The sequence below is a fragment of the Schistocerca piceifrons genome, chromosome 6, assembly GCF_021461385.2.
Source record: "Schistocerca piceifrons isolate TAMUIC-IGC-003096 chromosome 6, iqSchPice1.1, whole genome shotgun sequence".
Classification (NCBI taxonomy): domain Eukaryota; kingdom Metazoa; phylum Arthropoda; class Insecta; order Orthoptera; family Acrididae; genus Schistocerca; species Schistocerca piceifrons.
The window spans coordinates 233,007,673-233,031,250 of record NC_060143.1 but is presented as its reverse complement, the minus strand read 5'-3'; the positions used below and the strand labels follow the sequence as shown (position 1 = coordinate 233,031,250).

At 37.5% G+C, this 23,578-nt stretch overlaps 1 protein-coding gene across 4 annotated transcripts in view; it reads left to right on the top strand.

Annotated features, from left to right (window-relative positions):
• LOC124802632 (anillin-like) overlaps positions 1–23,578 on the top strand; it is a 155,075-nt gene that overhangs the window by 13,569 nt on the left and 117,928 nt on the right. The window contains exons 3-8 of one of the 4 annotated variants that reach the window (XM_047263527.1): positions 430–624; positions 9,786–9,973; positions 13,301–13,468; positions 13,682–14,366; positions 14,481–14,692; positions 21,100–21,223. In XM_047263527.1, the coding sequence (XP_047119483.1) occupies positions 430–624; positions 9,786–9,973; positions 13,301–13,468; positions 13,682–14,366; positions 14,481–14,692; positions 21,100–21,223 (1,572 nt within the window). Of the gene's footprint in view, positions 1–426; positions 625–9,785; positions 9,974–13,300; positions 13,469–13,681; positions 14,367–14,480; positions 14,693–21,099; positions 21,224–23,578 lie in introns of all 4 variants that reach the window. The other 3 variants (XM_047263526.1, XM_047263528.1, XM_047263529.1) reach the window with 3 other exon arrangements.

The following is a 23,578-nucleotide window of genomic DNA, read 5'->3' as shown; positions in this document are numbered from 1 at the left end:
GTGAAACTAATATGACTGCAGTAGGGTCTTGAGCTTGTGCAGATTTTGCTTGCAGTGACCTTGTCAAAGAACATGAACACACCCTCCTAGTCACTCCACCTTACCTTGTCTCTTGTAGTTTTTGTCACTTTAGTAAAACAAAATTCTAATTGATTGACAACATTTTAACTTCGGAATAATTCTGAGCGAAACTGTGACAACTGTTAAACATACTACAGCTGACAGTCTTCTAACACATGCTTCAAACAGCTGGAAAATTTCAGGAACTGTTTAGTGCAATCTAGTGGCAGTTGTTCTGAAGGTGACAGGGAAATTAGAATGGACACCAGGAATTTTCTAGTTTTTGCTATGTAATTTTAGAGAGTGCTTAATATATTTTGAAATACATTCCCATTTGAGATGAATTACTAAGTTATTTCATTTCAGTAGAATTTATGTTAAATGGCCCCTGCAATGTGGAAAACATTAAGGGTATCAGTGTTTCACCAACAAGGCCTCATATTGTTAGTGTGGAAAGTAAAGGCAAGGAAAACTGTAAAACACCAGAAAACGAAGGCCATGCAGTGGTAGCCATCAGAGACACTGCTAAAATGCGGTTAAGGCGACTCGGTGCATTGTATTCAGGTAAGAATTAATATTTTAAATCTTAATTTAATTACCAGTTGGCATCTTCTTTTCAATGAGAAGGCATATGTTACATCGTAGCAGAGGCTTTCTTGTGAGGAAAGTGGAATGATAAACAAACCAAGTAATACTCGAGAATTCTTCTGCTACTAGATCTTTTTGTACTACATCCTGCAAGAAACTATTTGGCATATAAACATTAAAAAGAACAACACTCACTACTTCATTAATCATTTCTAGTTTCTATTTCTCAGTTGTCCAAATAGCCGGCCGCGGTGGCTGAGCAGTTCTAGTCGCTTCAGTCCAGAACCGCGTGACTGCTATGGTCACAGGTTCGAATCCTGCCTTGGGCATGGATGTGTGTGATGTCCTTAGGTTAGTTAGGTTTAAGTAGTTCTAAGTTCTAGGGGACTTATGACCTCAGATGTTAAGTCCTATAGGGTTCAGAACCATTTGAAGTTGTCCAAATAAGTGCAAACTGTGGTTGACTGCAAAATTTTGTTGTCTAAGTAGTTATGTTTCACCTGTATATGAATGATGATTGTCGTCATGAGGGTGAAACTTATGTGCTACAACCATTCTAACCCCACATGAGATGAAACCAGTGCAATGTACCACAGTGGATTTATGGTAATAAAACCGTAAAGTTCAATACTTCATTAAATTTAACCATGGAAAATCCAGGATTAAATATGATGGTATTATCAAAAGGATAGTTTGCTACTCACCATATAGTGGAGATGCTTAGTGGCAGACATGCACAACATAAAGACTGCTAAACACGTAAGCTTTCAGCAAGAAGGCTTTCTTTTGAAGTAGACCACACAAGTGTACACAAACAAGAAACAAAAACACTTGTACGAGACCACTGTCTCTGCCCGGTCTGGCCACACACACACACACACACACACACACACACACACACACACACACACACACACACACAGAGCAGTGAGTCCAGAGCATGCAGAGCGTATACAGGCCTCGTTTAACATGTGCCCATGGAATCGTAAAATGCTGCAATGCATAATCCTGAACAAATTCCCTACATTAAATAGTGCACCCCAACATTCAGTCTCAAAAGTCTGTGCTAATTCAGAAATTGTAAACTGATGCACTGAGTGCAGCATCTAGCTGCATTCTACACTGACACTTTATCGCACACATGGCCCATAGGCTACACAAGAAGTTGTCAGTTTATCTGACAGATAGTAACTGTAATACCACGATACCCGTTTTGCATACTCCCTCCACAGCTATGTCACGAGACTAACATATCTAGTCAAAAGAGCTACTATATGCCTGACCACAATTCAAAATCTAATTCTATACCGGTTTTCATATATTCAGACCAATATACATTTTTGATTTGTAACATTTGAAAACTGAACTTCTTAAGTCCAGCAGTTGACTTTAGTACATCCACAATACCTGCTCCATTCACTGCCACCACCTACCATCATAGTGTGTATGGTCTGAGGATGATCACTATTGACCAAAGCCAGTTTCCATTTTTAATAAATATTCTCCTGCCATCAAGACTATTTTAATTTTAAAATATCACATGCTACATTTGGTAAAACTGGAACATCAGTTGCTAGTCAGTTGGCCTTTCTTTACCTATACCAGTTTCACATTCTGCAGTAAGTTGCTCAAAACACTTTCTGCAAATATTAATATGCAATTTCCTCGTGTAATGAAGCACAGACAATTAAAACAATATTATTAACTATTCATGCATAGGCTAACCATTTCGTGTAGGTATAGAGGACTTTTTTGCATGCAATAATAGTAACCATAATTTTATTTAAAAAAAAAAGGTTGTATATTTAAGCCAAATTTCAAATGTATTCATTTCCTATCAGATTTCATGTGTCAACAGATGGTGTATTGTGTGCACTGATGGCATATTCATATAGAAATGTTAACTAACTTATTTGATAAAAATGATAAACAAAGTGAAAATTTTATACGAATTGCCTTTTTATTGTGATTGCATTTCTTTCTTAAAATTTTCTGTAGTTCTTTTGGAAGCAATTTTAGTGCTTTTGGTGAATATTGAAGTGTTGGTGGCTCAGGTTATGGGTTGTAACTGATTCAAAAAATTAATGATCTGTCATCCTGATACTCTTCATGATAACTAACTTTTACCTGCATTATTTTTGTACGGTCGCTTTCTTGTAGTTTCTTGCTGCTGTGGGCCTGCTATGCAGTGCCACTCATTGTACCCTGTACCTTGTCCATCTGCAGAAGTCATAGGGCTCTAAGGGAGCTCACATCTTTGCCAGCTAGCCACGAAATTGTGTAACCACTCTTAATAAACTCTTCTGTATTTTGCTTCTCTCATTAAATGATTACGTAGGCTTTATAGATCTGTATTAGACTGTTTTTACATAGCTAAGCTTATGACAGAAGTGCTAAAACATTACCACAGAAGTAAGTGACAGATTACAGAACATCATTGGGATGTAGCCAGTGTCGCTAACCACTGTTGTGTACTGTCCACAACACCACCAAGCCATGATGCCAAATGATAAGTGACACCTCAATCACAGGTCACGACTTTCAATTGCTGTTGCACCTGTTGATGCTCTGTGTACATACTTCTCTCCTCACATCTGTACTTATATCAAACAAACGTGTTCACAGTGACAAGTTCTTTCTATAATTCTTATCTAAATTATGTTTCCCCATGAACATCTTTCATCTGTTTAATAGGAAGATGTGAAAGGTGGTTCCATAACAACAACAACAACATGTTACACTACAACATATAGATTATAGACTCAAATACAGCACGAACTTCACTAAGCTGTTAGTGTCCATGGCCATGTGTTTTCTTAGTTTTACCCCCATCAGAAATTCCAGGCAACATCAATGAACTGGCTGACCGTATACCTTCTCAGGTTCTTTCTCAGATTGCTCCATCAGCTCAGTCCTCATCTATCTGCCTGGCTCGGCCATCACTTTGCTACTTGTGGGAAATATACTGCTCATCAACTAAAACCCCTCGCTCCTTGGTCAATTTATATGTATTGCACAGTAATTGTAATGTCACAAGGATTGTTGATCTAAAGTCCCAACAGAAGATCATGCAAGCTGTTCTGTAAGTTGACCATTTTAAACAAATTACATACTCCAGACTACCAAAAAATTTCCTTTTTTTACCATTTAGTGAGGAAGAATTATTGTCAGAGGGTGAAAAGCTCTTTTCATCAGTCTGTGCTTGTATTTGGTAGTAAACAGATTATTTTCACTGCAGAGTGTTGCTTCCTTCATATGCCTGTAATATGAAATTGTGCAAGATTATCATCATCATTCTTCTATTTTTCGTAATATCAACTTATCTTATTCAATATGAGTTTTGGCACTGAAATGAAGACAAATATTTTCTTCTTAAGTTTCTTACCCAAAGACAAATATTTGCAGTTGGTTACTGTCTGAGAGAGATATCCAAGTAATATGCTGTAAATACAGAGGGCAGGCATTGTTCATAGTAGTGCCTAGAAGAACTACGTAGTAAGTTTTCAAAATTTCTGTCTTTCTATCCACAGCTCAGTGCCTCTTCTGTTGAGTGGTTAGTCATCTGTCATCGTACACATATTTTGGTTCTAAAAAATCTTTCAGTCTGATAAATTATTCCTTTCTCTCTTTTTCAAATATTTTCAAGATTCCTGGGGTAGTTTTATTCTGTCAGTACAACCACAAGAAAATGCAGGTTTTTCTCATGAGACATGCTTTACTTTATTGAAGTAAATCATCATCATTGATCTGCTTTAGTTCAATAAAGCGAAACACATCTGGTGAGAAAAGTGAGCATTTCTTGCGGTAGTAATGACAGAACAAAAATACCCCAAAAATTGTAAAGCAACTATGGATAATATGGCCACATACATGAAGAATTTTTAAGATTGTTTTTGAGCTCTGAGAAAAACATTTTAAAAATGTAGGCTCGTACAATAATTATTAGTGTCTGTTCCTGTGACGCAACATGTTGGTAGAAATGGCTTATTATGGTGACAGACAACTGCTAACTTATTTCCGATACTGTGTCTGGGAATCACCATAACTGTTGAAGGAGGTGGCACACAGGTAAGAGGCTGGACCTGTATTTGGGTGGGCGGTGGCTCAGATCACTAACTGGATGTCCAGATTTAGGTTTTCCATAGTTTCTCTAAATTGCTTAAAGCATATTCTCTTATTTGGATCCTTTGAAAAGAGCATGATTGATTTCCTTCCCCATTCTGAACTTCTGCTCCTTGCCTTGTACATTAACAATTTGGTTGTTTTTGTTGACGTGCACCTTGCTCTGGATGGGCAGTGGTCTATGACGTCAAATTCATTCAGTATGTGTTCTTGGCAGTCATGTCAACTGCAAGGTTTTTGTAGTTGCTCCTTTATATTGCACTGACACATTTTAGATCACTGACAGTCAATATTTATCAAACTCAGGCAATGAATATATGTAGTGTGTTTCTGAGCTCTGGAACATATGTTCTTACTCTGACTTATTGTACTTCACTATGAACACTCTGTAAAGGTAAAATATGTAGTATAAATATGTACTATACATAGTTTTTCGCTACCTCTTAGATGCCTTGTCTTGAATTTCTTGCATTTGGGGAACTACAAACATGGAACTGTTTCCAACTTGTGCAGACTTCGGAGTGAGATATTGCAGTGGGCTCTATTTCCGTTTTGGCCCTCCCACATATAGGTTTTCATTGGTGTTTCATACACACTTAAGGCAGTTATTGAAGTTCTTTTTTTTTTTTAAAGAGAGAGAGAGAGAGAGAGAGAGAGAGAGAGAGGCAACAGCCAGTTTCCTTCCTCCATCCTTGACCAAGACTGTGCTCTTGCCTCCAATGTTTTCATTATCAAAGGGATGCTAATCCTTAATCTTCATTCTTCATGTGAATCTCTTGAATGCTGCTCCATATTATTTAACAATGAAAATAATCAGTTTTTGACAATATAATGTAGTTGGATAGATAAAAAAACATACTCGCCAAGTGGTAGCAGGAGAACACACACATAAAAGGTGGTTATACTTGTGCAAGCTTTTGGAGTCAGTGGCTCCTCCTTCTCGCAGAAGGGTTGAAGGGGAAGGAAGAGGGATGAAGGAAAAGAACTGTAGAGGTTTAGGAAAAGGGGTGGATTTCAGAAAAGTCACCCTGAATCGCAGGTCAGGGGAGACTTCTCGGACAGGATGAGAAGGAAGAACTAGTTTTTCCTTCTCATCCTGTCTGGTGAGGCTCTCCTGACTTGTGGTTCTGGGTGACTTTTCTGAAATTTGCCCCATTTCCTAAACCTCTAGTCCTTTTCCTTTACCCTTCTCCCTTTCCCTTCAACCCTTCTGCTGGAAAGAGGAGCTACTGGCTTCAAAAGCTTGCTTAAGTATAACGTTCTTTTATGTGTGTGTTCTCGTGCCACTGCATGGTGAGTAGATGTTTTTATCTATACAATTACATTATTCCACAACAAAAATAATTATTTATTGACAATGTCTGTTCTTCTCATCCCATCTGGTAAGTCTCCACTGCTCTGGGGTTCTGAATGACTTTTCTGAAGTGTACCCCTTTCCCTAAATCTCTCCAGTCCTTTTCCTTCACCCCTCTTCCTCTCCTCCTCTGGCAGGAGGAGGAGCTACTGGCTCCGAAAGCTTGTAAAAGTTGTGTGTGTGTGTGTGTGTGTGTGTGTGTGTGTGTGTGTGTGTGTGTGTGTGTGTGTGTGTTTTTCACCTTCTGCCGCTTGGTTTGTACAGTTCCGTTATTCTGTATTGTTTGATGCTTTATGCTTTGTTTAGGGGGTTTAGTATGGAGTTGCAATGGAGAGGCTCTAATTCAAGAACCTGTGACTACTTTTTGGAGAAACTATTTTGTCATTTGAAAAATACGGTGTTGTTTCACATTTAGAGATGGAGCTTTGATTGCTGACTTCACATTTTTACATTCTACAGGAGCTTAATATAGGGGTTGTTTTGCAGTCACAGATAAAGCTTTGGTAGTTGAGGTCAAACACAGATTTGACTATTTCAGAAGACTGGGGATTCAGTGGCACTAGCAGGGCCAAATGTTGGGAGGGTAGTGGCAAGCGCAGCAAATTTCATTGTGCTGCCGACCATGCGAATGCATCTTGCGTACTTTATGAACATCTACTACATTTAAACTGTAAGTTGCATGAATGAATGTAAATGTTCTGGAACCGAACTGACTTTACAACTGGGCATATATTCAGCAATAGTTTATATTTCTGAATGACAAAAATTAATTTTATCGTAAATATGTTTAAATTACAAATGTGCCATAATAAATGCAACACAGTTTGGTGACAATAGTAAAGCAGATACTGCTTGACAGCTCTTTTGAGTCTCAAGGGTGACAACAAATGATGGAAGCGCACTGTTAGCATGAAGTGGACCAGCTTGTGTCAACTCAGTGTTAAGGAGTAATATGTGTTGTTATTCAGTTCTTAGTGCAGTAAGAACATTAAATTGTAGCGATTGATAATTGATGTAAATCACAACAGTCACCATTGAGAAATGTGGATATGAGAGTTCGCAATTCACAGTTGATTCACGTGGAAAATACAACACTTATTTTAAGTTAACGGCTATAAATAGTGCAGAGGATACAGACAACCGTACAGCAGCAAGAAAATTTGATGTTAGTGAAGCAAATGTTCAAAGGTGGCATCATACAAATGCTAAATTGTTGGTAACAGCAATATTATGAAAAGGATAGATTGCTACTCACCATAAACAAGAAACATTGAGTTGCAGGCAGGCACAACAGCAAGACTCGTACATTAATACATATAAGCTTTTGACTAAAGCCTTCTTCAGAAAAGAACACACACGCACACACACACACACACACACACACACACACACACACACACACACACACACGCACGCACAATAAAGCACACCTTATACACATGACCGCTATCTCTGGCCATTCTGGCCAAATTATAGATAGCCAGTTCTAAATGCCAATTTTTCACGAGACCAAATTAGGGAAGGTATGATTTGGAACAGCAGGTTTTTCAGTATGTACAAGAGAAACACAGTTAAGACTATTTAATTACCCAAGAAATTATCCAGATGAATCTGTTGGAAAGAGGACTTTGTCAACTACATTAATCATGAATTCAAAGCAACTATGAGCAGGGACATGGTAATAAGGAATGTGGGGCTTACACAGAACAGCACAAGCTCAGTGACTTCCTGCAGCTTCTGACAAAAAACTATTTATGATGAGTGTCATCTAATCTATCAAAGAAATTACGATGACCGTTTACAATAAATAGTGCAAACATTCTTGGGCAGATAGCAAAATATGTCGATATAACCATATGTAAATATGATTAGTCCAAATACATTAAAAATCAAAATTTCTCAATGAACCTGCTCCCTACCTACCTACCTGCCTACCTACCTACCTACCTACCTCCACCCCCACCTTGATTCCTCTATGTGAGTATGGTAGGGCTTAACGTTCTTTATTTAGGGAGGATAATCAAAGAGTGGAACGGAGCTTGATTGGGTAGATGCTGTATTTTTTTTTTACTTGAGAAAAGTGCTTAGCACACACATATTTATTGACAAAAATTTGATCACTTGCGGTAGCAACCAAAATTTGAGAGTGTATTCATGATTTCTTGATAGGGAGAGTGCAGCATGCTTATCTTGGATGAAGGTTCATCAACAGATGTAACTTCAGGCATGCCCCCAGGTAAGTAAGTGTGCTGTATATTAATGACGTGACAGAAATATTAATGATAATCCCGGACTTCACTACTTATGTAGCTGTTCATAATGAAGTACTATCTGAAAAAAGCTTCACAAATATCCAGTGAGATCTTGATAGGATTTCAAATTGGTGTAAAGTTGGAAACATGCTTTAAAGGTACAAGAATGCAAAACTGTGTCCTTCACAAAATGCAGAAAGCTACTATACTAGAACTGCAATATTGGAATCAGTCAACACACACAAATACATTGGTGTTACAGTTTATGGGGGATATGAATTGTAGTGATCACGTAGAATCAGTCATAGGAGGAGCAGATGGCAGACTGCAGTTCATTTGCAGTCTATCTGCTGAGGACACTGCTTACAAAACTCTCGTGGGACTCATCCTAGAATAATGCTAGAGTGTGTAACCTGTACCAAATAGGAATAACAACAGGTACTGAATGTATACATTCAAAGGCAACACAGATGGTCACAGGGTAGCTTAACTCGTGGAATAGCATGCAAATAAGCTGAAGAAAATAAACATGAATTGGCAGACACTTGAGGATAGAACCCAACTGGTTGGCAATCGCCTACCGTGTTTTATGGACTAGAAGGCGCACATTGTTCTTTGAAAAATTGCCTCCAAAGTTCAGGTGCATCTTATACTTGAAATTAATATAAAAATGTCCAGTGTTTAATTTAAAATTCCCGCCAAGTCTTAAAAATGGCCATATATTCGATACTGCAGGTAACCTCTCTCTATCTGGCAACATTGGATTCAACTGGCGTCAGCAGTGCACTGATGCAGTGAACATGAGTTTCTGTGGGGATTCACAAGCTTGCTAACACTGTTTCTCACCCCACCCACCATCACAAACTCAGAGCACTGTCTAGCCTATGATGCGCTATGTCATTGCAGCCTAAAGTGCCACTGAACTGGAATTGAAAGTGATTCATGTTATTGATAACAGTACAATATTTTTGTTAGTAGCTAGTTTCATAATGGAAAAAAATAAAAGGTATTAATATGGTGCAGGCTATAAATTGAAAGTAATAGCATATTCAGAACAACATGGAAACAGAGCAGCTGAGTGGCATTTTTTTCCTCCACCAACAGAAAAAACCATTCGCAGTTGGCGAGCTAGTAAAGAAGAGCTGCAGAGACAGTGGTTGTGTGTGTGTGTGTGTGTGTGTGTGTGTGTGTGTGTGTGTGTGTGTGTGTGTGTGTGTGTGTGTGCGCACGCGTGCTAGCAGTCTTATTTTTGGCCCTGTCTGTGTCTCAACAACTCCACTGCATGGTGAATAGCAATCTATCCTTTTCAAAATATTGTCATTATTTCATCCTGGGTTTTTCATTGTTTGAATTTGTGTTTTCATAGAGTTTTCAAATAGTTTATCTGTTATTTTCTCCAAAACGTGTAGAGGAAGAGGCAAATATTTCGTCACCAATTCATAGAACTGAAGAAACTTTTACTGCTGAAGAAGAGGAAGATATGAAGCCAGTTAAGAGCACAACAAGACTAAATAGATTAGCTGCTCTAGCAAACACAATAAATGAGTGGGAGGATGATTTAAGTCACCCACAACTTACCAACAGTTCTGAGAAAAAGGTAAGTTTCAATCCCTCCATGAAAGCATTTTCTATTGTATTCATATTACATGTGTACAAGCATCCATTCACTATTTATATTATATAGATACTGCATAGACACAAAATGGAAGGTAATAAGACCAAAATATTTACAAAGATCAATTTTTATTTCTGAAAATGGCAATTACAAAATGGGTGTACTCTTGGCTGTGGTAGCTGAGTTTTTGGCTTGGCTTGCAAAAGAAGGTAATTTGGTTTCTAGTTGTAGTTCTGAGTTTGTGGGGCATTGAAGATAAGGGGCTGCAGGGAGCAATGAAAATATCAGCTAAACTCATAGAGATGGAGGCTGGACTTTATTGAAAGATATTTATAGATAGTTTCTAATGGTGGTGTATGTAAACTTTTGAACTCCTAAAGGTAATCACTGTTATAGGTTTACACTATCAAGGAATATTGCCAACATTGTGTGCTGTGAGAAACTGAGAAACGATTAAAAATTGAAGTGTCAGGAGAGTTCTACTCTTTCCCTGACAGAAAAAGGTGATTGAGACACTGATCTTTCAGTTGGGAGTAGCAGGGTTCAGATCTCCATTGGGCTAACCCTGCTTAGTTTGCTCATGTTTCTCTTAAATTGAGACAACTGCTGAGATGGTATTGTACCTTTGAAGAGGTCCTGGCTGGTCTGTTGTCCCATCAGTTGTCAGGTGAAACTTACTACAGCATGACTGATAACAGGTTTTATTCTTCCTTTGAATCTTACTGTAATTTCAAAGTTATAATGTTGCCTATAAATGAATAGTCATTTCCTCTCTGTACATCAGTGTTTCACTTAGAATTTAAGCTGGCAGTTCCATCCTCCTCCTCCGGATAAAAGATGTTTTATTGTCAACTTTATTGAGAAAATTTAGAGAGTTGGCATTCGAGGCTGACTGCAGAACTATTCTACTGCTGCTGCCAACGTCCATTTTATGCAAGGGCTCATACAGAAGCTTGTACAGTCATTTTTCCCAAGATGTATTTGCGAGAGGAACAGTAAAGGAAATGACCAGTAATGGTACATATCATCATCTGCTATGCACCACATGGTGGTTTATGGAGTATGTAGAAGTAAATGTAGACAGTGCTTCCCTTGTAAGTGTATGAATGACCATACTAGTTCGTTGTGATAGCTTTTTATGCTAGTGTAGTCTTTCCTGCAGATTTATGATAAATTGAGATGTAGCTTACTTTAAAGGACAGCAGTAGTCATAGTAGTGTAATGTCTTGTCACTGCGAAATACTATAGTGACACAGTATCAAAAGCCAAAGCTCTTTAGATGTATGAGCCAGCATGCACATTCTTCCTTGATTGTGCGAGTCCTGTCATTTGTTGTGTGACAAAAACAATTACTCGCTCAAAGGCAGGCTCTATAACATCCTACAGCTGAAAATTTGTAACATTCTGTCACCTTGCTGATTATGAATCTTAATTGCAGTTTCCATGGTTGACCATAGTGGCTATTCTTGGCAAAACTGAGACATTGAATTGAATGGAAAATTTAATAACAAAGTCAGTCTACGCTGTTTTCAAGTGCAGTTGACTTTGCTGGTATAAACTTTGAAGCACAGGTCTATCATTTAACCGAAGGGAACCTTGATGATGAAGCTGTGTTTCAGAATGCATTTTGACAAAGTAAATACACTATTGGAAAGACAATAGTAGGACTTTATTATTACGTTTTTCATCAATTACAGTTACACAGGTCATGCCCAGGGCTTGTCTCCAACCTTCTTATGAAATGAAATGAGTGTGGTAGACCAGTCGTGTGGTGCAAGTCTTTTTAGTTGACATCACTTTGGTGACTTGCATGTCATTAGAATGAAATTATGAAGAAGACAGCTCACCACACAGCCCCTGAGCAGAGAAAATCTCCGACCTGGTTGGGAATCGAATGCAGGCTCCTCGCATGGCATTCTGCGGCACTGACCACTCAGCTGTAACAGTCATAACAAGTGAATTGTTTGTCAAGTGGTGGTGGGCAGCTATGCCACAGTGTGACTGTTCTATATTTCTCCTTTGTACTGTATTAAAATGCTAGATAAAACTAAAACCTGAAATTGCAAAGTTATAAGTGTGCTGCACAGAGCATACAAAATATATGTACAGATAATGCAAAAGGAATTGTCATACTAAATTGTTTCTGTAAACGTGGATTGTTTTCACAACACAATTGATAGAAAAATCTCAATTAGGGTCAAAATTATCATTAAAAATGAAGCAGAACAAAAAGTTATATAATTTCTTTCACTTGGGTGTAACACTACACATTAGATGATGTGCATACACTGTTACAGAAATTCTAATATCTATGCAGCACTATCAGTTGGCATTTTAAAATTAGCATAAATAGTACATTGCTTAACGTATATAAAATGTGGCAGTACCAATGTTGCATGGTTGTGAATGCTTCACACATATATAATGGTACATCAAAATGATATACAGTACAGAGATGAGATCTCTGAGAGCAACGTCTAACTACACTTTACTGGATAAGAAGGGGAATCAGGAAAGAACTATACAGATTTGATTTGAATCAAGAAATAGTGAAGTACACTAACAAATGGAACAAGCATTTAACAAGAATGCTTACAACCGGAACATACACTTCTGAAGATTAACCCATGGAAACGAAGAAGAAAGAAGTTAAAACAAAAACACACACACACACACGAACACAGCAAAATACTTGCGGGTAGAACAAACATGAGTTGGATTGATCTTAGGCAATGATTCTCCTCTCTGTGAAGGACTCCAAAAGACTACAATAGAAAGATACTATCAGAAAAAGTACTTGTCACATTGTTTGATCAGGTTATGTTAATAGTGGTGGTGGTGGTGGTGGTGGTGGTGGTGGTGATAGTAGTAGTAGTAGTAGTAGTAGTAGTAGTGATGTTGTTGCTGCTGTTATTATTATTATTATTTAATTAGGAAATAAACATGTGCTGGTATATAAGTTAGAATGTTGATATTTATCTGTGGTAAACTTGAAAATGGCACACTAGAATCTGTTATTTAACTATAAAAGTCATCAAATTGCCCTGTAGTTTGCTTATCCGCTTTAACTGCTGCTGATCTGCTGTTCACTTAATAGTTTGTATCTATCTGAAAAGAAAATTCTTCAACTTTTGGCAGGATATACGCTCTAAAATTATGTCCATGCTAGAGCCATGGTTTGACACACAGTTTTAAACTATCACAGATTTCATGTTAAGGATGCCTTACATCCGCATTACAAATATATCAAGTGCATTTATGATTTATGTTTTAAATTTAGATAAATACAATTTTCTCTGTCTTTGCCAGACTGAAAGGAAAATTTCAGGCTTGGAAAAAACATCTCACATCATTAATAGTTACACAGACCAAAAACTGCAAATAAAACCATTGAACGCAATCCAGAAAAACAAGCTTGTTGATAGAAAAGGCAGTGATGCCAACATTGTATGGGATAAAGCAATTCTGGAAACCCTGGTAAGAACACAGACAAACTAATTTTAAAACTGCTGCTTTAAAGTAAATTTGACAGAAAGAAGTCCTCATTCTTGAAGGTTACTTAGTGATAGTGCACACACATTCAGATATTGTTAATAAAATAGATGTAATTCTATACTGAGTTTATAAATATTAGGTATAATATCTTTAATATTAGGTTACAGAGACTTCTTCCTCCATCTCATTTTGCAGGAAGCTCAAGGATTTGAACGCACTGTCTCTAATTCTAGACTAGTGTATGATTTTTCCAAACATTCTTCACAGGATGGGAAGAGCACTTCTATGAAGCCAGCAACAAAAGCTTCAGCTGTCCTCAGTGACATCAAGGAGAAACAAGAGCCCAGTGAAATTAGTCCAAAAAAATCTGTTTCGGTGACAAATGCAAAAGTAACTCGCAGCCCAGTAATGGGTGTGTCGCAGCTTTGTAATTCTGCCAAGGTTATTAGCCCCCGTGAAAAACCATCAATGTTTTGGAAACAGGGACACAGTCCTCAGAAAGTTGAGGCGTCAAAAATAGAGTTAAAGAGTGTTTCTAATCATGCACAAATGTCTCCCAAGAAGGGTTCTGTTCTACATAAAGCAGCAGTTTTTGAGTCTGGAAGCCCTGAGAAGCAGTTGACAAAGGATCCAATTGAACTGTCAGTAGCTGAGCGCCTTGCTCTGTTTGAGAAGAATAAGGGTCAAGCCCTCATTCCCAAAACTGCTTTTTCAATGGCTGTTCCTACAAAATACTTAAATAAAACACAACAGGATTCAATAACCAGCAAGAAATTTTCACCTGAAAAATCCAGCTCTGCAACACAATGGACAAGGCTAGGAAATTTTGGAATTGTTCAGAAGCCAGTAGAACAGCCAAAGTTATCTCCAATAAAAAATGGTAATTATACATTACATCTGCAATACATTAAGTAAATATTTTACCAAAATTTTAATTATTGTGGTATTTTCTGTTCTTCTGATCCTATATATTCATACTACACATTTATTTTAGATATACCCCAGAACAAAGTACTGGCCAGCAAGCAGCTTTTTGAAACTGGAGCTATTAATGGCAAAGGAAGTTCTGTTCTTCAGAATGTCCCTTCTGAAAGACAGAAAGAACTAGAGATGTTACAGAATCGCTGGAACAGAAATAAACAGATTGGATCTGTAGTATTAGATTCCAGATTTATTCCTAACGATGCCCAGTCAAATAGTAACTTAGTAAGTACCTGAATAAAAGACTGTTAATGATGTAAAGCAGTTTACTTAAGATTTAGTGTCATTTTATTTATTTACGTTTTCTTTGCATGGAGCTATCAAAATCATGGCTGCTGCAAACTTTTGAAATAATATTTTAACAGTAGCTATAATTGCAGAATATGTTGCATAAAACAATTGTTGCATCTCATATCTGTTTTATACATTTATTACTGTGCAGTTGATTTGCTGCTGGCTCATACAGAAAGTTGTGCCTTAAAATCCATTGAATTTGTATAAATATTTTTCTATCAGAAAACATTTTAAGTTTATTTTAAAATTGTTCGCCTTATATATTGTTTAGAGATTGTTAATTTATTAAGATTCTGTATGGCAGATCTTGTGTTTCTTATTGCCCTTTTCTGTAACAGTCGTATTCTTTTTACATGAAAATCAGTTACACAGCCCCACAATTCGGCCCCATAGTTACAAAGGGTGCAGATCATTCCTTAGCGCACTATTTTTTAAGTTGGCTAGTAATTGACTTTGTGCTGGCTAAGGTGTTGTAAACAACTACTGGGTTTTCCAAATACAAATTTAATGTGCTTTATCCACTACAGATTTCATCAACGTACATACCCAGAAATTTATAGCTGTCAGATGCTGTTATTGAGATGTTACATACATTATTTGCATTGGTGTGGTGAGAACTGCCTGTTCTAAATTGGAGTAATTGAGATGCAGTGACATTCACATTGCGGTCCTGATCACTGAAGTATTTATAATTCTGTTACATCACTGGTAGCAAAAGTTGTAGTTTCTTGCGCTCTTTACCATAGAATAAGTTTGAGGTTTCATATGCACAACTTATTACGTGGGAGTTAAGAGGTTGTGTAATGTTGTTAAAATGCAGGGTGTTAACTAATATGTGGGAAACTGTTGGGAATGAGTAGAGGACGTGAAAAGAGGCAGAAGAGTTCATATATAAATATAGTACTATTTATTTTCTTAGTTACAGACACTTTTTTGTGGTTATATGTTTGCTGCACATCTCTCTTTTTGTTTTCATATTTCCAGCTTCGTTTTGCTGGTGTTTTTTTTTTTCTTTTCAGATGTAATTTATTTTGGGAAGTGTAAGTCAAAGCCTTCTTAGTTTATCTCAGTTGCCGTGTTTCTAGCAAATAAACAAATCTCTTTTGTAGAGCTATTCTACCCACAACAGAAATTGAATTGGCTATTTACAGATGAGCACCACTGAACCAGAGTGCGTTTGTGATCTCAGCTGGAGAGCTACATGTTGTGTCTGACTTGCAGTAATGTGCATGACACCCATAGCTGTGCACAAGAACATTAATCATTGACTAACAATGTTAACTTTTTGAGTAATAGACTAACTTTTAAGTTAATTCAGTACCTACTATTTATGACAAAAATGATGCTGTGCCATGTGCGGAAATCATGTTCTGCCCATTTCGGGTCATATAATTGTGTGCCTACGCTGGGGTGAGCCCGATTGATGTAAACAATCAAATGTGAGCGAGAATAACTAGATGTTGGCTGTTTATTGTTGTTTCTGTACAGAGTTTGCATTAAGAACTATTTTTTGTTAGTGAATTGACTGTGGAAACTAAACCAGGGAATGGATTTCCAGCTGCACAACTGATGACAATCCATGGCCACAATTCAATGATTGTTAATTTTGTATTCAGATTGGGAGAACAAATACTTATTGACTGCAAATTGTGCTTGTAAAAGAAAGAAAACATATCATCAATTAGAGCTCACCCTTCAAGCCTTAACAATTTCAAACAACATATAAGGAAAGCACATGAATCACAATATGTGCAACTTGAAGAAACAGTGAGGGCAGAGTGTGGTCGAGGGAATCCATAAACAAATATCAATCTTGGGCATTCAGATATTGACAGCAGAGTCAGTAGCTATACTCTGGTTAAAAGAATATGACAGTGAAGCATTGGAGAATCTTTTGGCACTGCAACAATTGGCAACAGTGTGTCTCAAGCTAGTGTGGACCAATGCATAGTAAACTTGCTGCGGATTTTCATCCAAAGGTCCAGTTAACATGGCTGGAAATGTATAACAACAGTCGAGGGGAAATAGTAAGAAAATGAATGGAAAATGTTGTAGTAGAGGCTTTAATGCATGAAGCCGCTGAAAGTTCAAAGGACAAAGATACTTTAAGTGACAGTGGCGCAAGCAGCAACGACGAAGACAAAGAGGAAGACTTTTTTTATGTCTGTCATACAATCTAAAAAGAAGCCTAGTAGTCACACAGCTGTAAAAACTAAAGCCCAGAGTCTAGTCAAAATGTGGCTGGACATGAAATTAAAAGAATTATTCAACTATGCGGCATTTATTGGGAACAGGTTTTAGTAAATTTATTTATTAAATATAATCCCCTATGCCCTCAAGTGCTGCAGTAACAGACTTTTCTTCTGTGGGCAAAGACATTTTCTCTCCTAAACGGGCCTCACTGTCGGATAAAAAATTTAACATGTCAGTGTTTGTGAAGGGAAATATGCACCTTACGGTAGCTCCTGTCTGATTCTAATATGTTGTTGTTGTTGTTGTTGTTGTTGTTGTTGTGGTGGTCTTCTGTCCAGAGACTGGTTTGATGCAGCTCTCCTTGCTACTCTATCCTGTGCAAGCTTGTTCATCTACCAGTACCTACTGCAACCTACATCCTTCTGAATCTGTTTGGTGTATTCCTCTCTTGGGCTCCCTCTACGATTTTTACCCTCCACGCTGCCCTCCAGTACTAAATTGGTCATCCCGTGATGCCTCAGAATATGTCCTACCAAGCGATCCCTTCTTCTGGTCAAGTTGTGGCACAAATTTCTCTTCTTCCCAATTCTATTCAGTACCTCCTCATTAGTTATGTGATCTACCCATCTAATCTTCAGCATTCCTCTGTAGCACCACATTTCGAAATCTTCGTCTCTTGTCCAAACTATTTATCGTCCACGTTTCACTTCCATACATGGCTACACTCCATACAAATACTTTCAGAAACGACTTCCTGACACTTAAATCTATACTCAATGTTAACAAATTTCTCTTCTTCAGAAACCCTTTCCTTGCCATTGCCAGTCTACATTTTATACACTCTCTACTTCGACCATCATCAGTTATTTTGCTCCTCAAATAGCAGAACTCATTTACTACTTTAAGCGTCTCATTTCCTAATCTAATTCCCGCAGCATCACCTGATTTAATTCGACTACATCCCATTATTCTCATTTTGCTTTTGTTGATGTTCATCTTATATCCTCCTTTCAAGACACGGTCCATTCCGTTCAGCTGCTCTTCCAGGTCCTTTGCTGTCTCTGACAGAATTACAATGTCATCGGCGAACCTCAAAGTTTTTATTTCTTCTCCATGGATTATAATTCCAACTCCGAATTTCAATTCTAACATTGATAACTGAATAATTATAAAATTAAATGATAAAACATTTTTATTTAAGCAATGGTAATATGATTGATTCACTTTCTCATTTCACTACACCTATAACATAAAGTTTACTATTACAACTTAATACAATTGGCTTTAACTTCTGATAAATTTGCTGTGAAGTAATGTTTTAATGAGTAACGCGGTTCACTTTTTTAGTAATGAATTGACGATTAGGAAAGATAACTTTGAGAATGATGTTGCCCTGCTGTGAAGATGCCCACTCAGCCATATTCTTAGTGTATTAGTGTGTACTGTACATATCTGCCTAAAATGTATTCCAATAGCACATCACAACATGCACTTGATACATGGACTTGCAAATTGCAGTGCAGCTAAAGCCAGGAGATTGTATGCTGAAAGACTTCCCATTAGACATTTACCAAACAATAACACCTTTCAAAGAAGACTTGAAGAGACAGGCTCTTGCAAGAAAACATCATCTTATTGCGGAAGACCAAATAGTGTTAGAACACTTTGTTTAGAAACTCAATTACTTCATCATATTAAGGGCACAAATTGCAGCAGTACCAGAGAAATAACAGAAACTGAGAATGTGAGTCACATGACTGTGTGGAAAGTGTTAAAAGAGTAATTACTTAATGCATTTCATTTTCAGAGAGTGCAACATATTATATATTATTGAGACAGATTGTTGATGTAGGAAAGCTTTTTGTACATGGATACCAGGAATGTAGTGCAGAATTTTCACAACACTCATGTATGGGCAGATAAGAATCCTTTCACAGTTTTGGAAACAAGACATCAGCAACAGCTTAGCAATAATGTATTGGCTGGCACAATTGGAGAGTTTAATTGGACCTTTTGTTTTCTACGGGAAGTTGACTGGAGCATCATACAGTGAATTTTTTATGGAAAGCATTTCAGTGTTTTGCTGGAAGATATTACACTACACTTATGCACAATGCGGCACGATGTTATTTTGCTCTGCAAGCAAGAACAGTTTTAAATCAGTGTTTCCAAAATAAACGAGTAGGTCATTGGACAGCATCATCTTCACCTAAATGATCTGACCTCAGTCCATTGGATTTTTATTTTTTGGGGCTTTTAAAGAACATATTGTATTAAAGGCCTATTGCAAATGTTGACATTCTTCACCAATATGTCCAAGGAGGATTTCAGTAGATGCACCAGACACCCATAATGTGGGAGTGAGTAAGAAAGTCTATGATGTGGCATTTGTAAACTTGTTAAGGCTAATGGTAAATATTTTGAGCATTTTATTTAACTAGTTGGAAAAGAAAAATTACATGTAGAATCAAACTGGCAATTTGAAAACAAAAAAACAAGAATGAAGCAGGAATGAAGTCCCCTACCCATTCCTCAGAGACTTCCCACATATTAGTTATCATCATGTATGAAAGGCAGAGAAAGTGGCAAAGGATTGTAAATTACTATTGCAAAACTATATTGAACTTTTATAATCTTATCATATAATTTTTATGTCAGTCAAGTATATTGGATAAGATTCAAGTGGTATATGCTTAGAAGCTGCGAGAATGGATTCCCAATAAAATAGGACTTAAATCCGCCCCCCCTCCCCTACTCCCTCCTGAAGTAACTCATGGTTTATTGAATCAAAGCTTTCATGTGGTCTAAATGTATACCTGCAATCTATTTGTCCAATCCAGCAGACAGTACAATTCTGGAAGAATTGGGAAACTGCTGTGGTCATGCTCAGATCATTTTAAAACCATGCTGAGAATCTAGATAACCATTTTATATTTTGTGAAGAAGGCACTAAGCTAGGAATCTAATCAGACTAGATGCAAGTTTGTCTAGACTTACTTTGTTTTTGGCAATGTTTTACTGACGTCTGGATTTCTCTGAAAGGGCATTGATAATCATATCTTGACAGGGTAGAATAGAAATAATTCTATTCGTTGTCAGACCCTTTCACATCTAGTACACAAAATTCCATTTCTTAATTAGTTTGTATTTAAATATGTTACTGTTAGATCTGTGCAGATTTTGTTTCTGCAGAACACTTTTTGTTATTTATGGCATGGTTGGATTTGTGTACTCTTATCACCATAGAATAATAATGAAAATCTAAACTACTGTAATTTACATTATCTATAATATTTCTGCTGATTATACACAATCTATTCTAGTGGCGCATATGTTTGTTACTCTAGTTTCTGAGCTTACTAAATTTGAAGGATTACATGCTTTAATATATCAGAGTGTTTCATGTTTACTATACTGTTTGAATTTGCGTCATGTTAGTCACCAAATATAGTAACATCAGCTCAGTTCTGTTCACTTCTACCTACTTTCCTGCTACCTCCTTTATTTCTTCCTTTCACTTGATTTTCCTCTAGCACCATCGTGCCAGCTAACCTGCCCCATTCTGTCACAACCTCCCATCATGCTCCCTTCCCTTCATGCTCCACCCATTTTGCACCTATTTTTTCCCACAGCTACTTTTTTTCATTGAGCAATCTGATAACATTTTATACAAAATTTATCTTCTTTAGCTTGTTAAAATGTTTTTCTGTTGTTCAGGACTTAAATTTAATGACTTTGACTGTGTAGTGTCAGATACATTCACAACACTTGTAGGTAAAAGAAGGTTTCATTGACAAAACTATGAAATCACAATTAGACTAAATGGCTAGTCAATGTTTAGCACCAGGAGACAAAATACCAGTTCTGTTGATTCAAATATTCAAACAGTTCCCCCCCCCCCCCTCCCCTCCTCCCTCAGTGTGTGTGTGTGTGTGTGTGTGTGTGTGTGTGTGTGTGAGAGAGAGAGAGAGAGAGAGAGAGAGAGAGAGAGAGAGAGAGAGTACTGAATTTTTGTCTCTTGTGGGGTAAGTAAAGCCCAGCTATTCCATCTCTGTGATACTGGTAACATAATGTCACTTCATTTACCTTTTTATATCACCTATAGCCCATTTTAAAATAATGCTATCTATCTTTCTTTCTTTCAGGAAAGGCAGCATGTATCAGTCCCACCAACTCCTCCTCCCCTACCGCAGTTGTCACCTACAAAGAAAAACAGTGTATTAGAGATGCAGCAGAAACTACCCACTCCAAGTGATTGTATTAATAAAGGTATTTTCTGTTATTTAATTATTTAAATTGCAAATTTTTGTAATCAGCCCACCGCTCTTTTTCCCTGTGATTATGAAATGGTGTCTGTTAGCACTAGTATATTGAATAAGTTTGGCAATCAATGTGAACTATGTAATGTTTTGGTGGTTTTGTACACTGAGTACAAGTTAATCGGAAAAATAGGTTTGTAATGAATTTTTGTCAAAGTAAGTTCAATCTAGGGATGTAAATAAGATGTGGAGACATCATCAGGAATCAAAAGGATTCTGAAGAGATAAGACGTAAAGTGTGTTTTATCCACTGGCAAAATTGAAGAATCTGTTATATTAAGTCAAAGGTAACCTAGGCCTGAGAAAATGTGACATATATAAAACTCAATGCTGATGTGGGAAGACTTAAAGTGAGAATTATTTAAACATGCGACAGCACATGTTTTACGAGAAGATTGAAGTTTTATTTTCAGCATCCTTGTTCTGGGATTGTGTTGTTACTATGAACCCGAAAATGTAGTGTATAATTTTGGTGAAATTTGCATACATATTTGGTGAAATTTTCATCCTTTATTGCTGCTGCTGTTGTTGTTGTTAATGGTTAGATGTGCAAATTTAATAGGTTGTGATGCTATTTGATATTGAATGTCAAAAGAAAGTGATGTTGGGGAGCATTTTGACTGGAATGTTTGTCTTTGCAAACCTTCAACAGTTTTTTTATCTTATATGGTTTTTGCACGTTTTCTTCTTTTGGCCCTGTTTAAGCTCTCAGCAAGTGATTTTCATTTGAGAAACAGCACCATTTATTTTGCTGCTGTACTGAGTACTTATCTGGTTTAATATGTTGCTCAGCATTTTCTCTTTTCCCACCCAATTTAATAACAAAATCTGCAGAATATGAATTTTGACCTTTTGTGGACATTCACAGCTGTGTGACCCACACTTCAGTGCTGACAGGGTTCTTACCGTAGAGGTAGAAAAAAAAAAAAAAAAAAAAAAAACTGCTCGCACAGTGGGGGAAGAGTTGTGGTGTGGTCAGAATACATTGACTAGTTTTGCCTCCTGGACTCTACAGGGTGGACACTATGAACTGGCTGCCAGCCACAAGCGTAAACAAACCAGAATTATGATGGCCAGAGGGGAGAGTAGCACTGAGGAAACAGATTCTGCCTACCTCTCAAGCGCAGGAGCCTACACCCATGTCCTGCGTTTCTGTGGAACCCGAACTGACTCTTGGTCATAAGGATTGCCGATCCCTTGTGATATTCTGAGGGTCATAATCAGACTCCTTGATGGACCAGAATTAGTCTCTTCACTCGTTCCCAATGAGAAGAGAGAACAATGAGTAATATACAGCACAAAGCATTCAATAATGGCTATCATGCAGTTGCTTACTGAGGTTAGCATTTTTGGTAACGAGGAGAGATCATCATGTCCTCTATCAGTATTTGATGCAACCACAGTTCAAAACATCTGCCACCAAAACAACTGCCATATTAAATGTATCCACATTAAACCAACTTTTTAACTTTAGCTAGCAAGCAAACATAAGCCTTTCTTTGTTGTAAGATCTTAGTTCCTTGCTGAGGTGTTCATTGCCTTATACAGCTTGTATCTTATACAGCCAGTTCAGTGGCCCTTGATTGGCATGGCACCAGAGCATCGACCATTCTGAAATGAAGTGTCTATTAAGTAATTTCTTGTTTTCACATTTTGAGGCACAACTTTCATCTAAGCTGATGAACCAAAACATTAAGACCTCTGCCCATTGCGAGTTTGTGTGATGCATGATGGCACTGAGTGCATGTGATCCAGTAAAAGAAGTATATGAGTGAACCAGAGACTAATGGGGATACATTCTAGCGATGATAAGTGGTGCAAATGAGGAAATTCATCAACTTAATTGACTTTGGCGTAAGCCAGATTGTTGTGGCCCAGTTCCTGAGAGCAAGCATCTTGGAAATGGTGAAGCTGTTCCCGTGATACTATCTTGAGCGTCTATGGAAAGTGGTTGAAGAATGTTGAAACGATGAGTAGGCAACAAGAAGGTGGACGGGCATACCTCATCGCCGAATGCAAGGATTGGAGGCTTGCTCGTTCTCTAAAGCAGGAGAGATGGTGATTTGTGGCAGATCTGATGACAGAGTACAGTGCTGGCACAAGCACAAATGTTTTGGAGCACACCATTCAGCGCACAGTGTTGAACATGGTGTTTCGCAGCAGAAAACCCCTGTGTGTTCTCATGTTGACCCAACAACATCATCAATTATGATTACAGTGGGCACGCAATCATCGACATTGGACTGTGGATCAATGGGTTAGTGTGCCTGGTCGGATGAAACCCATTTATCATTAAATCTGGTCG